Below are 16,884 nucleotides of genomic sequence, written 5' to 3' on the forward strand. Positions count from 1 at the left end.
CCTGTAGCAGTGATTGATGGATTCGCATGAAAGACTATTTGATGGCCTGAATTTCTAATAGGATATTTTATCTGGGGTTCTAAATTTTTATCTGATTCGTCACCAAGGAGTTGCCAAAGTTTGATCTAAAGTGCACAGAAACTGATTGAGAACCGAAAGTATGCCCCAGACTCAATGCCAACAATTGGAATGATTAGCATCTGTAGGACCGTTCAAAAGATTACTGATACATGAGCGATGTGTGACGGACTTTGTAGAACAGATAAATAAAGATTTACAACAGGACATTCAATTCGAGAACAAACTGATAAAGTCAGCAAAATTATAAAAAGAAAAAAAGAAAAAAAGAAAAAAAAAGATTAGAAACTTCACCAACATTTAATGAAAGGTAAATTAAACTATGATAAAAGTTAGGGTTAGATTTTGTAAAATGTCAAAACTACAAAATTTCAGAATAAAACAAAGGCCAGATTTCAAAAGCAAAGATGAGGCAGAGGAGAAGGAACTAAGCCCAGTGAGACCATTAAGGGAATCTCTGTTAGACAAGGAAAGGATATTAAAGATTATGAAAATCTGCCCAAGAATTAAAGGGATATTTAGAAATATCAAAATTGTTATGCAAGGTATGCCAGAAAGAGTAGTGTCAGACTGGGCCATTTGGCTTTTCCCTCTTTGAGTCTGACAACAAAGCAGCAGCGTTATCACTCAATGATTTCTCAAGCAAGCAAAACACAGCAATGTGCAACCCGTGGATGATTCATCCATGAAAGTAGTCAAAACGTGTACACAATCTTAGGCTGTATACAGCTTATTAATCATGTTGAGACTGCTTTGTGCCACAGCATACAGCTCTAAATAAATCAATGTAATCCTGTTGAATATAATTTGCTAGCACCACCAGAGATACCAGTTACTATCGATATAGCCACAACGATAATTCCGACTGGTGCTGTTATGTGTATTTAATTTGAATTGTTTGTTAGCTTTTTAATTTTTTCCTATATCATTAAATTCTATCGATAATTGTATTTTGGAGTTGACCTTATCCAAAATCAAGTTCACCTTTTGGTGGTGCTCGAGTCACTAATTGTTGTGGTCAATCTTGAAGCAAATGAGCACCTGCAATCCCAATTGTTTCATCCGATCTACAACAATGATTTTCACGAACAACATTACCAAGGCCAGTTCCATAATAGGTTGCGTAAACTGTTCTTTTTAAAGCGCTAACCATGTGTGCATGTCTCGCACGTACATGTATGACTATCATCATCATATAACGTCAGGTCGATCTCTGATGTACAGTTAGATCATTAATGTTTCACCATGCAGATCAACAACATGCCTGTTGTGATCCACAAGAGTAAAATGAAATTATGTGTCAATTGTTTATTATGACATAGAAGATACACAGGTGCTGCAGGTATAATTGATATTAAATCATCTGGTTCCATGGTTGGTGTAAACCCAAACAGTATATAACCCTGAACGGCTACTCGTGTCATTTCAGATCTGCTTTCATAACTACCACTGGCCACGTCACAATTTAAATTAATCTGCGCATTGAGGTAATCCTTGCATTGTCAGGTGCGATAAGATTTCCAGTTGCAGGTAAAACACGCAATTGTTCATTTTCGGGAATATCTTTGGGCCAGCCTAGAACTGTTCTCAACAACGACTATCCAATGTTTACCAAATATTGTTGAGATTCAATTGCGATAATGGAGCTTAATGTGGGCTCATGTTCACATACAGAAATTTTGGAGTCTTTACTGGTCAGCACCAAAATTCTTCGTCCGACATTGTCATTGATTGAGGTAATGTCATATACACCTGTAGGAAGTTCAACCATACCCCAAGCTGTTCTCCAATCTTGTGAAAACATAAATGGGTTAATTGCATGGGCAGATCATGAAACAGTTATGGTTGAATATTAGGCCAACTGTAATAAATTTGCAGCAATGATAGTGTGATCTCATTGTATGATTCACAACCAGTAAGAGGTGCAGAAAACATCACACTGAATTCTGTTTTTCTTTTTTACGAGATTGAAATCATCAAGGTAAACATCTGGGATGCATTTACAACATGTTGCATCACAGCATACATTTCACGTAAAACATGTACTGTCTCAAATGTTTCAGAACTAATCATCAGTGAACGAACTTCATTTTTTGTATGCATAATGGATATCTTCAACAAATTCATGCATCAACGTGTGATATGTCTAAATGTTCATGAGATCATTGGTGACCAGTCACTGACAAATCGATGTGATCTCATTAATGACCTCTAGTGCATTATAGCCAGTACGAAATGATCTCACAGGTGTTTTCAATCAATTTGCAAGGTTAATTATGTCACAAATTCTGCCAAGGTCTTTCCTTATTTTACTTTTTCTTTTTCTTAGTTCCTAATATTTGCTCAAACTTTGTGAAATCCTCATCTGTCCACTGATTATTTCTTTAGGTGGTTTCTTAGCAGGTGTCTCTTTGGGTGGTTCCATAACAGATGCAGTTACTTGTTCAGGTTTTTGAACACATAATTCTTTTAGAACTACTGTAAAATTTGGGAGAAATTACTTACATATGATATGGTCATTTTGGCACTCAACAGAGGTGAGCAAGTTTTTAAAACTCTGGCCGCATAGGGTCATTACTGCATAATCAGCTTTGTCTAGTCCACTCCTTGTATATCCATTCAGGCCAGCATTGTTCAATGTTAGTACGATTCTTATAGTTTATTCTCCAACATACACTCGCTCAGTTACTTTTCATTTGACACTTAGGAGGCAAATCACATAGAATCCTTAGATTTCTTGCCGTGCTTTTTCTTTTCGTTCTTTAAACAATGAATTGTATTCTGGTGGTTTTTCTTCTGGATGATGTAAATGCACCTCTGCAACATCTTCTTTAACTTTGTCAGGTCCACTGGCAAGCATGTAAAAGAGTCTCTGCAGTTGCTCTTGTTGTTCTTTTAATATCTTTGGCATGTTTAGCTAATTTACTAACTGGCCATGGCTTTTCTTCTGTTCCAGTTAGCACTGCGAATTTGTTCTGCTGTTGCTCGCATTGCTTTTTGAATATCTTTGTCATGTTTTAAAGATCTTTTAAAACATCAAAACATCACTAGTCATCAGCCGATGGTGGAATCACGTACAATAGATTCTATTTCAACAATCCTAAAATCATATTTAACAACAGTTGAGTTTTTCCTGATACAGCAGGACCAATGATTAGTACAGTTCCATAACCATACTTGGTTTAGGTGTTACATGAGCGGAGAAGTCAATGGCTGAAAAAGAAATCTATAAAAACATATGCAAATTTCCTTTCTCATGATGCCACTGAATAATACAGTATGCAATACAATCATGTCTTCATATTGTGTACCATACTGCATGAAAACTTGTACTGAGAATCCAAATTGAGTTCAAACATGTAGTGGACGAGCATCAATTATTGGAACTTGTGGTCAATGTCAAGCAAAACATCACTTTTACAGGAACTGACAGTTCCATGGGTGGCCACACACAGCTAAAACATTAACGTCGTCTTTGATATCACAGTTGCAATATCAAAGTGACTGGAAACACCATAGAGTAAATATCCAGGTGAAAAACACATACCTGGATACAATTACTGCACTCCAGGTACATGGCTGGATATACAACTTTATTCTAACAACCAACCAAAGCAAGGTAAAATACCTATTAGTTGAACTGATGCTGCGTGTTACCAATATGACTTTGCATCAAACTATATCCGTTCATGTCAATGCGCTGATGTGGATTTTATCCATGACTTGAATGTGATTGCAGGACCATGTGCTGGAGAACAAACCACAAGATGGGTCATCAAAAAAGGTATGAGAGCCAAGATTGCACGTGGAGGGTCATAGATCCTCTCGTAGAGAGAGTCCACTACACTCTGCCACCCCCCACCCCCCCACCCTATGGCTCTCATTAAAAGTAAAATATACTGATATAAACAATGGACAAAAAAAAAAAGCCGAAGATTATCAAAACTATTCTACAGTCCGAGTGGATATTGGAGAGGTGAAGTTGCTGTGGAAAAGTTAAGAAGTGCCGTAAAGGTTAATAATGGAATCACTCAAACATGATTGGCCAAACAAGCATACCATACCAAATGAGATGCATCAGGCAGATTTGTTGTTTCTTCCACACGATGGTGTCCATTATTGACAAAGCCGATTGTGCATTAATGATTACTGACGTTGTCAGCAGATACAAAGAAGCTGAGTTGGTAATGTCAAAAGATGTTGCAACTGTAGCAGTTGCACTCGAAATGAATTATAAATGTTCACCACTTAAATACCACGATTATTACAAGTGACTACTGGAAAACAATTAATCAGATCTGTTTTTGTGCCAGTGTTTACCAAATTAAATGTGCTACTTTGTGTTGGATATGTTTACATTCTTCTTGACCAAGCTCTTGAGCAACGACTTAAGAGCACATTCGCGGAACGGCTATAAAGAACATCAGTACATGCAGGAAATGTTCATGAGGCCAAAGCGATCTAAGGAATGGGTAACATGATTTCCACTAGTGATAGCAGCATTGAATAATGAAGTCACACACCAACACTAACTCGCTGCTTATGCACATCACAACCAACGAAGGTAAGCCTGATCTTGAGAGTTGCATTTGCGGACAAGGCACTACAAAGTTTGATCAATGAATTTGATATGAGTGATTATCCAAAAGCTTGTCCGCTGTTTAGTAAAACTAATAAAAAAGTTGTTGGTAGGTTCAAAAATGAATGTTCTGGTAAACCAGTCAAAGAGTAGGTTGGTATATGTGAGACACATACTCACATACATCCGCAATTGCAACTCCCAAGATCAGGTATACTATCGTTGGTTGTGATGTGCATCAGCAGCAAGTTAGTGTTCGTGTACAGCATCTTGAGTCAGTCCTGTTAAAACAGTTTAATCTTGTCATAGAAAAATTAGTCTTTAAAATAAATTTATGGTATCCCAACAAATACTGTGTCCCAACATATACAGTAAATACAGTACAGCAAACTGCTATTTCTACAAAGTTAAGTATCATTATCAGATTGTATTAAATGTAAATTCTCTTATCACAATAATAATGATAGATTTATGAGATATTTGTCACAAATGTTCAAGTTATGTCATACATTCACATCTAGACACTCATGAACTCAAAATTAATTGTGCTGCCCTGTAATGTTTTGATTTTAAAAAGGGGAGAGAATGTTACGTACTTCTAACAAACCCCTGAGTGACTGCATCTATGAGAGATGACTCCTGAGAGTCTGAACATTGGCATTTTAGTGACCTATTGTACATGAATGATTTGGAATGTTTTGGTAAGTAATCTCGTCTTGTTCAACTAGACCTCTTGCCAGATTCTGTGCTATCTTCGTCATATGAGGGTCTGGTAAAGGCCTATATCAACAATTGCAACTTTCAAGATCAGCCTGGCTTACCAAAATCTGATGAAGTCACTCACTAGCTGACAGGTTAGCTGTTCTTAATAAAATCTTAAATCATATAAATGCTTAATCTTCATTTTTTTAATGTTTTGGACCAACCATATACAATATATATAAGTAATGCTGGCTGTCCCTTCTGCACGAAAATCTACCGATTGTATGGATGGTACATTAACTAACTCACTGAGTACATAAAACAGATAATGCATTGCCAGCTTGGCAGCAATACATTTAACCATCTCTAAAGCACATTATAAATATGTTTACAATTATCCCATACACACAAATTGTGCCGGTTGACTTTATGGTATAGATGCTGTATTTTTCAGACAGAAGAAAAGAAGAAAGAAAAAAGAGACACCTATTAGTAACGATCAATTGTACAGAACTTGCCTTGACTATTGGCTCACAATGATTTCTGGGCCACTTGAGAATTTGATAGAACGAGACCAAGGAGAAGAAACTGGTAGCCATGAAGCAGACTGTTATGCTATAGTTACGGGTTAAATCTAGCGGAAGAACAGCCATACTGGTATATCCAAAACAGAAATATGACTATTAGATACAAAATTAAGATGTCTTTATTTCACTGGCTTTAATCGAGATAATTTTGGTATGGGGTAAGTCCATGCTCGATAAAACTTTAAAATGAAACTGTACCAGAATGATAGTTAAGTTTGTGATTAATGTATGAAAACCTTTCATAATTAAATAAACAAATAAATAAATAAATATCTAGGGAATGATACAATGGATATTTGAAACCTCTGAATAGTTTGCTATATTTCTATTTCTTTGAAACTGTCAATAAATTTTCACATGATGAAACATGAATTTACTTTCTTAAGCCTGACTCCAGAGTAACTGATATAGTTTGGATCAGATAAAGACCAGAGCCCTCAAAGTGCTGGATGTATAAAGGCCGTCCTGTGCCTGACTCTGTGACTTTGTGCCTGACTTTGTTAGCCTTACTGGTCAATAATGTCCTACCAAAGTATTTCGAAAGGTGTGGAACACTACTGATCCATTCCTCCGCCCACAGGTGCATGAGGTATCCATCTACGCAATGACATGACACTGGCACATAAATCCACTGTCAGGACCTATGCCTGTGATCTCCTTTTACTTCATATTTGCTCAATGCGGAAGCTTTCTTATTGCATTGACAAAGATTCTGATCATTCGGCTTTAATTCCAGAAGGCTACTGAGACGGTACTCGCAATGCTTTCTGAGTTTAATGGATTCCATATATATCGAAAAATGAGAGAGGATGGCTGTTGCACTATTACAAGTACATAGTGATGTGAAGATATAGCATAGACATGTGGCAAAATTCTGTTTATGATTTAATTTGGGGCAGCTACCTTTGACCAACTTTTAATTGATTTACGGTTAACCTGCTACATAAAAACTGCATTTACAAATTTAATTTTGTTTCGTTTAATATGTTTATCATTCAGAAGGAACATTCATTATGTTTTGAGTTGCTGTAAGATTCAAGAATTGGACTGTTAGTGGTTTTCAATTGAAAATGTAGTAATTTCTTGATCTGAAACTGTTATCTAGGATGTCATGATATTATCTGAACTTTATCCTTCAACTCACATGACAAATCATATTATTTACTAAAATCTCTATCTGAGGCATAGCATCTAAACGTATTGGTTGTTTAATTCAACACAACTAGGATATGTTTTATGTCTTGTATTCTATGGTCTTAATCTAAGTGACAGAAAGAAGCGAAACCAACAAGTTTCATAAAATTAACAAATAGTTTATTTCTCCTAATTACAATGCAAAAATTTACAAGGAAGATACAGTATTGTGAATTGAATACACAATAATCCTAAATGTTCTATCTAAAGTTCAAAAGTTTAGAATGCTCCAAATGAATTCCAGTATTAATTGTGCAGATGTACCAAGTCTTGAATGTGCTAATGTGCCAATTGTCTTGAATGTGTTTATGTACCAAAATATTCATGTATCACAATAGTATTATCCAGAATGTCTTTAAATGAATTCACAATAATCCTAAGTAGCTATTTAGTCCAAAAAGTCAGTGAGCACTTTGTAATTGTAATGAATAATTTAAATAAATGAATCCTCTCAAACTGTATCTGAAAACAACAGTAAATGATTCCATGGGCTGCACTCAAAGGAGGAATTAATAATTGTTTACTTCATCCTAAAATGCTAATTTCACTTTGACAAGGCCAAATTTCACCAAAATAATAAAAAGTTCGCTTCCAGAATATTCTACGTTCATAAATAAAGTTTGGCCTTGAACTCAAATCGAAATAAACTGCTTTTAAAAACAATGACAAAAGTCAGGTAGGCCGAAACCCTACCCTTAATCATGGACAAAAGTCAAGCATACAGTATAAATTGAATATGTTATGATTACCATTAATTTTAAAGTTTTTCTGAGCTAACCTTCCTTGAAGGGTAAAAGGCCTTTCAAAATAGTATTTATGAACGTTTGAGAAGCAGTTTCCCGACAGTAATATGGGGAAGGAAACGTCACTGAATGCGTCATAAAACGAAGATGAGACATAAATGCTTTTATAAAAGAAACTTGAATATTAAACAACCTATGATTCGGAAATAACTTTACAAATAGCATTCAAGGCAAACAAAAACATCAACAACAAAAACAAATACATACCAGATGTAAACAATGTTCTTTCCCAAAAAATACCAATACATTTTTAAAAACATTGTAACCTATTAGTCAAATCCAAACGTTTGGAAATATTTTGTCTGAATTACATGATTTTCTATTTTTTTAATGCCGTTTCTTCTCTCGTTCTGGGAACTCAATGCATCTAACATCCTCTCTTTCGTATAAACATTTCTTTCTACTTGTCAATCGAATTGTGCTCGATGTACCCTTTGTGGACTTTTTTCCGTCATTTACGAACAAACAATTGCTAATTGTATGAACATACCCTTGCTTGTATTTGACTCCAATGAGTCTGAAATTCATTATTCAATGTAAACAGCAACAAAGGTAAAAATAAAAATTAAAATAAAAAATAAATAAGACAAGACATATTGAAGAACTGGAAAATTAATAAATAGCAACAAATTAGGCCATATTCCTCTATACTGCAGCTGTAGCTTCCACGGAGATGACTTTAAAGGTTTATGAATTTAAACTTTTCCTAAAATCCTGACGTATATTACAGTAGTATTGTAACTGTTAATATGTGAACATAAACGGAAAACAGCACTTAAAATTTCTGTTCTCTATGCTATTTACATACAAATTATTCTCGATGGCTTACTCTTTAGACGACATACGTGAAATAAATTGGCATACATCCAGTGAATAATTGGGACCAAACATATTAGAATCAAGATAACGTGCAAGAACTGGAGAATGTTAAATATGCGGAGTGTCTTTTATTCTTTTATTTATTATTTGTCAAGAAGAACATGTGATGATGACATACGCTGTCGACAACTCTAGTTTTGAGAGTGTGCCATTACAAGCGCTGTTGTTCGATAAGCTCATACGTTTGCACATTATATGTGTTCATTCATATCTCAACATATGTGTGCATCATACTTTGAAATCAAACATTAAATAGTCTCTTACAGCTGAATGTACTTGTAATGGATTCAGCTATCAGTGTCAAACTACGCTTTGTTTCTGCGCCATTATAATTAAAGTTTTACGAATGATGACCTTAAATAGCCTGTGGATTGCTTTTCTTTGTGTGTTCCTTCAGAGTTTATGTGTCAATACCGATTTACCAACAAAATCCGCAAAAATGATGGAACTTTATGCAGCGTTGTTACAGAATTCTTCTCTGGATATTCGACCTGGTCTCAATTCACCCGGTCCATTGACTGTAGACGTTTCTTTCTCTTTAGGATCGTTTAACGATTTCAACGAGGTAAAAGAGGAGCTAAATATTAATGGTTATGTCACTGTAAAGTGGACTGATGATCGAGTATTTTGGAATCCTTACCAATATTTGGGAATTACTAGTGTCATAGTTCCCTGGGGAAAGATTTGGTCTCCGCCTCTTGTATTGTTAAACCCATCCAACAAGATAAGCGACATGAACAGGGAACTCAGTACACTGAGGTTCCTCTACAATGGCACTGCTATTTGGACCCCAGGGGACGTTTTTGAAGTAAAATGTTATGCAGATGTGGAGAAGTATCCCTTTGATGCGCAAACATGTAGCATTGGACTGGCAGCATGGGGCTATCTGAGTGACGAAGTATGGCTCTCTGTTTCATCCAAGTTCATTGACACGGCTTTCTACAAGGACAGCGGGGAATGGAGGCTTAAACACAGCGATATGAACACGTACGTGAAAAATTCATTATCTGTCGCTAGTATCAGGTTCACCTTCAAAAGGAGATCAAGTTTCGCTTTCGTAAATTTAATCATGCCCATTATTATATTTAGTGTTCTTAATATATTTGTCTTTTCGATACCACCAGAGTGTGGCGAAAGAATATCATATGCAACCACTGTCTTGCTTTCCTTTGTAGTATTCATGACTGTAGTTAGTGATAATATACCGAAAACATCAGCACCTGTACCATTACTTTGCTACTATCTAATATCAATTGTAATTGAGAGTGCATTAATTACAATATGCATGATCATCATCATGCATCTACACTCTCTATCGCCAAAAGATCCCATTCCAAACTGTCTACAATCATGCTCCGTATTCCTGACAAGAAAATGCAACAATTGCATGAATGTAATCCCTACTTTCCAGCGGGCATCTTCTGGCGTGAAGTTAGTTGATGTGACGGAGACGACAACGCAGCTGAAAAATCAAAAACATTCAAAGGACACCGATTTTGGGTCCCATGCTCCAACATGGTCTGATATTGCCAGAAAATTGGACAAAATAATGAGCTACACATTCGTTACACTTTTGGTTATCACCAATATAGGATATCTTGTGGCAATGACCAGGTCATAAAACTAGGATTGTACGTTTGGATTCTTTTAAGAAATCGTGTAATTTCAAATGTATTTATGATGAAATGTGTAAACCTGATAAGTTATACGTATTTAAAAAACTGATGTGTAATTTAGCACAAAAATGTCTATTTATAATTTTAAATGAGATAACAAGTATATCACCGGTTGCACATGTTTTATACCTTCCTTACATTTTGTGTAGTACTCATAAACATGGAATGTTTAACGGTAGACCGCTATGTCACTAACCTCTATAATGATTCAGCGTTATGGTTGGTATATATATATATGAAAATTTCGCCTCAATACGCTCAGCGGTTAGCGAGATACCTAAGTATAAATGTGCATTCAAAATATGTCCCCAGGGCAATTGTTAACTTCAGCAGTTTCCGTGACTCTAGTACATTTGCGACATCATCGGAGAAACCTCGCATTTAGAATTACCATTGCTCTACTATTTTCGAGAGTGGAATTTCTAACTGTTTTCAAATTGCCCGCAATATTCAGCATGAAAAGCCGGTGTGTCGTTGGCAGATGTAGCAGTACCGTGAAAAATATATACAACACTGTTTTTTATTGTACCAGGAAGGCTCATATGTAGACATTATAATTTTAAAAAAAATGCCTGTTTAGATTCTTATGCAGACCGTGGTTCTTTTTAAATAAGGAAGTCTTCGAAAACAAATGGCTCGCTTGACAAGCAAGTCTGTCTAAAAACAACACATCGATGTTGAAGTCTCATTCTTGACGAAGAGGTTCTAAGCTACGCGCATAGCAATATATTTACATCGATATTTTAAAAAAAAAAAAAAAAACTTGATTCAAACCACTGAGAGAGAGAGAGAGAGAGAGAGAGAGAAAGAGAAAGAGAACGAGAGGGGCGGGGAATAGTGCACAAATTTATGCCGAGCTAGAACTAAAAGTTAAATGTGTTGTGTTAAATAAACAGCGATTGGGAAAGGATGTAAAATAAAATCATGAGAATGACACATAGAAGGAGGAAAGAAACAGCGATACAAAGATTAATGGATGCGTGTGAGGAATATTAAGACTCGATTTTTGCTGACAATAACATTCAGATTTTGGTGGCGACCCAGACCATGGAGAGAGAGAGAGAGAGAGAGAGAGAGAGAATACTCTTGTAACTTTGTAATTGTGAAAAATGTCTGCATTTCCATTCATTTCAGCAATATATTTAATCAAGTTTTTTTTTACGGACAGTAATCAATCAGTTATCAAACTTGCGCTGCAGTTAACAAATTGCAGTGATATCAGTAGAAAATGTATAAGAAAATGAATCTTTTCTCCGTATGAATATTAGACAAAAATTCGACTCTTCATTGACCTTATTCAAATTATCTTTTCTGAAAAATATTTTCTTCGTGTAATTTGTTTCTCCATCGGCCAGTAAGAAACTTTAGAATCTTTTCTTGAGACAACAGAAACCCGATACCCTCCAAACCTGTTATGTTAATGAAAAAGCTTTCTCATTCATTGTTATTTTCCACGGAGCGCCATCATTCATAATGTTTAACTATAATATTTCTAAAGATGAAGTACGTCTAGTGTCTTAACAAATAAGTCGTCACATTACCTTAAGGATTTTAAATACGATGAATAGTTACCAAAAATCGGCATTTTTAAAACAACGATGCAACACACGCTCTAATAAGCTCTTTACCCACATGGCATAAAATGCAATAAAAGATTAAATCTAACATAATTTGCAGAACATTCAAACACAGCATAAGTAGATGCAATTTGGCATAACACATAGCGCATAATTTAAAGAATAAGCAATTAAAGCATTTTAAAAGGCACTAATTAAAAGTTAATTTAGTATGTATGTAAATTAAAAACCCACAGGTTAGGATGATTTAAAGGATGAAAACAAAATCTATATTACTTAACATTATATGGTAAAATTGAAATTCAAATTAAAAGCAAAATCACCAATTAAGACTGAAAAAGCATACTGACATGCTGACATTAAAATAAAGGAGCCAACCGTAAGGCACTTGATACTACATAAAACAAGGACAGATCAAACAAAACGGTAACTTAGATATTAAACGTTATCATCATGGCTGGGAGTTGGTGGGAGAGGGCTGTTATTTGCAGATGTCTTATTTACAGTCTTTATCGTTTCATTATTCGTCTGAATATCAGAAAACTGTTCTCTTAAACAGAATAAATACCAAGTAATTTAAATTCACTTTTTAGAATAACACAGCATATGACAATCAATATTGGAGGTTTTTTTAAAAAATTCTTTGCAAAATATACTTCATGATCACTGAAAGGACAAATGCACTGGTTTTTATTTGCTCTTCTTTGTACGTGTACATATACATGATGTAGATTTCAATCTACCTTACAATGTGTCGTTATATGGTACTTCTAATATTAGCATTTCTGTCGACTGGCCCCTGAATATTAAGAACTGAACTGAATTAAGTAAACAAATGCCATTACAGATACAAATCCGGAATTATTGTACAAACAAAAACAAGGCTGAAAAGAAGAAACGTTACTGCATGCCTATGCACGGAGACGCAAAATGGAGAGAGAGAGAGAGAGAGAGAGGGGAGGGGGGAGAGAGAGTACTCTTGTAATTGTGTAAAAGGTCTGCATTTTCATCCGGACAATAATCAGTCAGTTATCAAACTTGCGATGCTAGTTGCTTGGTTACAATTGGGGCTGTTAAATACGAAGCTCCAGGTCAGATGACATCGTGTACTATAAATAATACATTTTTCCAAGGGTAATCTAATAATATCAATTATCCAATTGTCGAACTTCCGCTGTTAATTAATGATTAATGGCTGGGCTACAACTGGGGCTGTTAAATACTTCGCTCCGTGTCAGATGGATCCATGTACCATAAATGTCATGTAAGCACACATGAATTGAATATACAACGCTCTTTGGCCTTTTATTGTCTGAATATTGTTTTGGTTGAAGAAAATGAAATTTGAAACACAAATTAGCCTTTTGGGGGCGATTCTGACATAATGTTGTAAAGCAAGCAAGTGCTAAATATAAACATAAACGAAACTTTCTTTTAATGAAAACGAAAATATATATGAGAGGCAGTGAGTCATACTTAATGAAAATATACTAATTATTTAAACAATGTTACAAATTTAAATACAAATGTTATTGGTTCTATCATTCTATATGATGCATACTGGCATACTGTGCGCAGTTTCTACTGACGTCACAGGCTAGCGTGTGCGTATTGAGCTGTTTACAAAATGGCATTCAACTGTTCCCGTAGGCCAGTACGGCGCGTATTAGTGCGATAATTAAATGGATACATCTCTTGATTTGGTTAATAATATGCGTCAAATCTTCGTTGTGCACTTGAAAAGTCTAATAAATCAGGATTCACGACTCTAGAATATAGCATTCAGGTCTACCTTGTAAGAATAAATAAAGAATCTAACTGCTATATCTATCTATATGTCTGTCTGTCTATCTATCTATCTATATGTCTATCTGTCTATTTGTCTGTCTAACTATCTATCTATCTATCTGTCTGTCTGTCTCTCTCCCTCTATCTATCTATCTATCTATCTATCTATCTATCTAACTAACAAAAATTGCTGTGATATCAGTAAAAAAAATTTAAGAAAATGAATCTTTTCTCCGTATGAATATTAGATAAAAATGCGACTCATCATTGACCTTATTCAAAAGATCTTTTCTAAAAAATACTTTCTCATGTTATTTTTTTCTCTCCATCGGCCAGTAAGAAACTTTAGAATCTTTTCTTGAGACAATAGAAACCCGATACCCTCCAAACCTGTTATGTTAATGAAAAAGCTTTCTCATTCATTGTTATTTTCCACGGAGCGCCATCATTCATAATGTTTAACTATAATATTTCTAAAGATGAAGTACGTCTAGTGTCTTAACAAATAAGTTGTCACATTACCTTAAGGATTTTAAATACGATGAAAAGTTACTTAAAATCGGCATTTTTAAAACAGCGATTCAACATACGCTCTAATGAGCATTTTACCGACATGGCATAAAACGCAATAAAAGATTAAATCTAACATGATCTGCAGAACGTACAAACACAGCATAAGTAGATACAATTTGGCAAAAGACATAGCACATAATTTGAAGAATAAGCAAGTAAAGCATTTTAAAAGGCACTAATTAAAAGTTAATTTAGTATATATGTAAATTAAAAACCACAGGTTAGGATGATTTAAAGGACGAAAAGAAATCTGTTACTTAACAATATAGGTTAAAATCGAAATTCAAATTAAAAGCAAAATCACCAATTAAGACTGAAAAAGCATACTGACATGCTGACATTAAAATAAAGGAGCTTGATACTACATAAAAAAGGACAGATCAAACAAAACGGTAACTTAGATATTAGACGTCATCATCATGGCTGGGAGTTGGTGGGAGAGGGCTGTTATTTGCAGATTTCTTATTTACAGTCTTTATCATTTCATTAATCGTCTGAATATCAGAAAACTGTTCTCTTAAACAAAATAAATACCAAGTAATTTAAATTCACTTTTTAGAATAACGCAGCATATGACCATCAATATTGGAGTTTTTTTTAAAACTCTTAGCAAAAAATATTGTAGGACAAATACACTGGTTTTTATTTGCTTTTCTTTGTACGTGTACAGATACATGATGTAGATTTCAATCTACCTTACACTGTTTCGTTATATGGTACTTTTAATATTAGCATTTCTGTCGACTGGCCTCTGAATATTAAGAACTAAATTGAATTAAGTAAACAAATGCCATTACACACATAAATTCGGAATTATTGCCCAAACAAAAAGGGCTGAAAAGAAGAAACGTTACTGCATGTCTATGCACGGAGACGCAAAAGGAGCGGGGGGGGGGGGAGAACAGTTATCATAACAAACCATCGTCTGAAGAGAGATTTATAAAAGTTACATTATTATGAAAACATGTATTAGTGAATGATATCACAATCTCAAGCCGTTCCAACATCGGATGTGCTGCCTCGAGTGTTAACCGTCGGATTGATATATTCAAAATTAATTAATCGGAGAAGTCAGGCCAGTCATAAATTAGTATCTCGGACCTTTTCGTCTTTAAGCTGCTTCATTTTTAAATGTCATCTAGTCTCTTTTTTAAAATGAACTTTATTAGCTTTCCACGCCTTTTCAGTAATATTCGTGTTCGGACTTCTGGCCGGTTATGAGTTGGATTTTTGTTTTCACTTTTATATCGATAAGTTCTTAAAGTACATGGCACGGAGTAATGTCCGATTGAAATATGAATTTTTCTGTTTGCGACGTTTCTTGCAGTCACAGGTTGTTGCTTTGCATTTGACTGTTTGGGAAGTGTCTTGCAGTCACAGGACCAAGATCTGCATGTAGCACATTCTTTTGAGCAGAAATAAGAATGAAGTGGAACCGTTTTGGCTCATTGTTTCCAGGAACGTCCTTAGCAAACGCGGGGCCCAATTTCGTTCATTTTGAAGAGCCACCTGGATTTACGCATGGTGCACCCTGTGAGCACGGCATTTGGAAATAAACATTTAAACAAGTTTGATATGATACTGAATTAAAAATTTTCTTCCATCGCTTTAAAATTACTTTCCTTCTATTGATATATTTTTAAAAGTTATTTGTGTTAACACATCTGACGTTGTGGGATATTGTAGAAGCATCACAGAGCAATTGTATCCGAGAGACTCAGTGCATAGCATCTTTGAACAACATATTTCAATGATTGTGAATTTACTCGTAAGGATTTTCGTTCTTAATTTTGCTTTTTGCGCATTCAAACGTGAATTTTTGTGTAGCGTTGGTTAAGTACGAGACGCTTTTCGATTGCTACTTAGTTTCGGTTTGCAACCAATATTTATCAACGCCAGATTTGACCATCTTTTTCAAACACAATTGTGGTGCGAGTTATCATAGCTACTGTAAAAAGTTTATTAATAAAACATTTTTCTTAAAAAAATGTTTACCGTTTGTTGTAGAGTATCACATATGTACTGAACGGGTGACACCAAGGAACTAGTTATGGAAGAAGTAGTGCCAAAAGAGATATTGCCTTGTGATGATAACAATGGATATATGAATATAACTATTATATTCCATAAGAAATATGTAATAAATTTATTGGTGTTGATATTTCCATCCATATCCATGGGGGTTCCGACACCTTCCTAGGTGATTTACTCACATCAACTTGACAGACACCTTAGTTTTAATCTTCTATCCTCCACTGAGTCCAAAGAATTCCGGTCTCAAAGGTTTGTTACATTTCCTTCACAGAAATACCTGCTTATTTACACACACACACACACACACACACACACGCACGCACACACACGCACACACGTGTTTCATCTCTAAATATTGACCAGTCCTCGATTACTCTCCGTTGCAGTAGTGTCGTACAAAATGTCCTTATTTTC

The 16,884-nt window shown here is 35.1% G+C and overlaps 2 protein-coding genes across 2 annotated transcripts in view; one reads left to right on the forward strand and one right to left on the reverse strand.

Moving 5' to 3' along the window:
* LOC149807047 (choline transporter-like protein 1) overlaps positions 1-16,884 on the reverse strand; it is a 135,581-nt gene that overhangs the window by 33,980 nt on the left and 84,717 nt on the right. The window lies entirely within an intron of this gene.
* LOC149807048 (neuronal acetylcholine receptor subunit alpha-3-like) lies at positions 8,651-10,394 on the forward strand. The gene is made up of 2 exons (XM_089961171.1): positions 8,651-9,809; positions 10,234-10,394. The coding sequence occupies exons 1-2, from the start codon at positions 9,169-9,171 to the stop codon at positions 10,250-10,252; spliced, it is 660 nt and encodes a 219-aa protein (XP_089817297.1). The 5' UTR covers positions 8,651-9,168; the 3' UTR covers positions 10,253-10,394.

This window comes from Sinohyriopsis cumingii, chromosome 1, assembly GCF_028554795.1.
Source record: "Sinohyriopsis cumingii isolate HCF-2022 chromosome 1, ASM2855479v2, whole genome shotgun sequence".
Lineage (NCBI taxonomy): Eukaryota > Metazoa > Mollusca > Bivalvia > Unionida > Unionidae > Sinohyriopsis > Sinohyriopsis cumingii.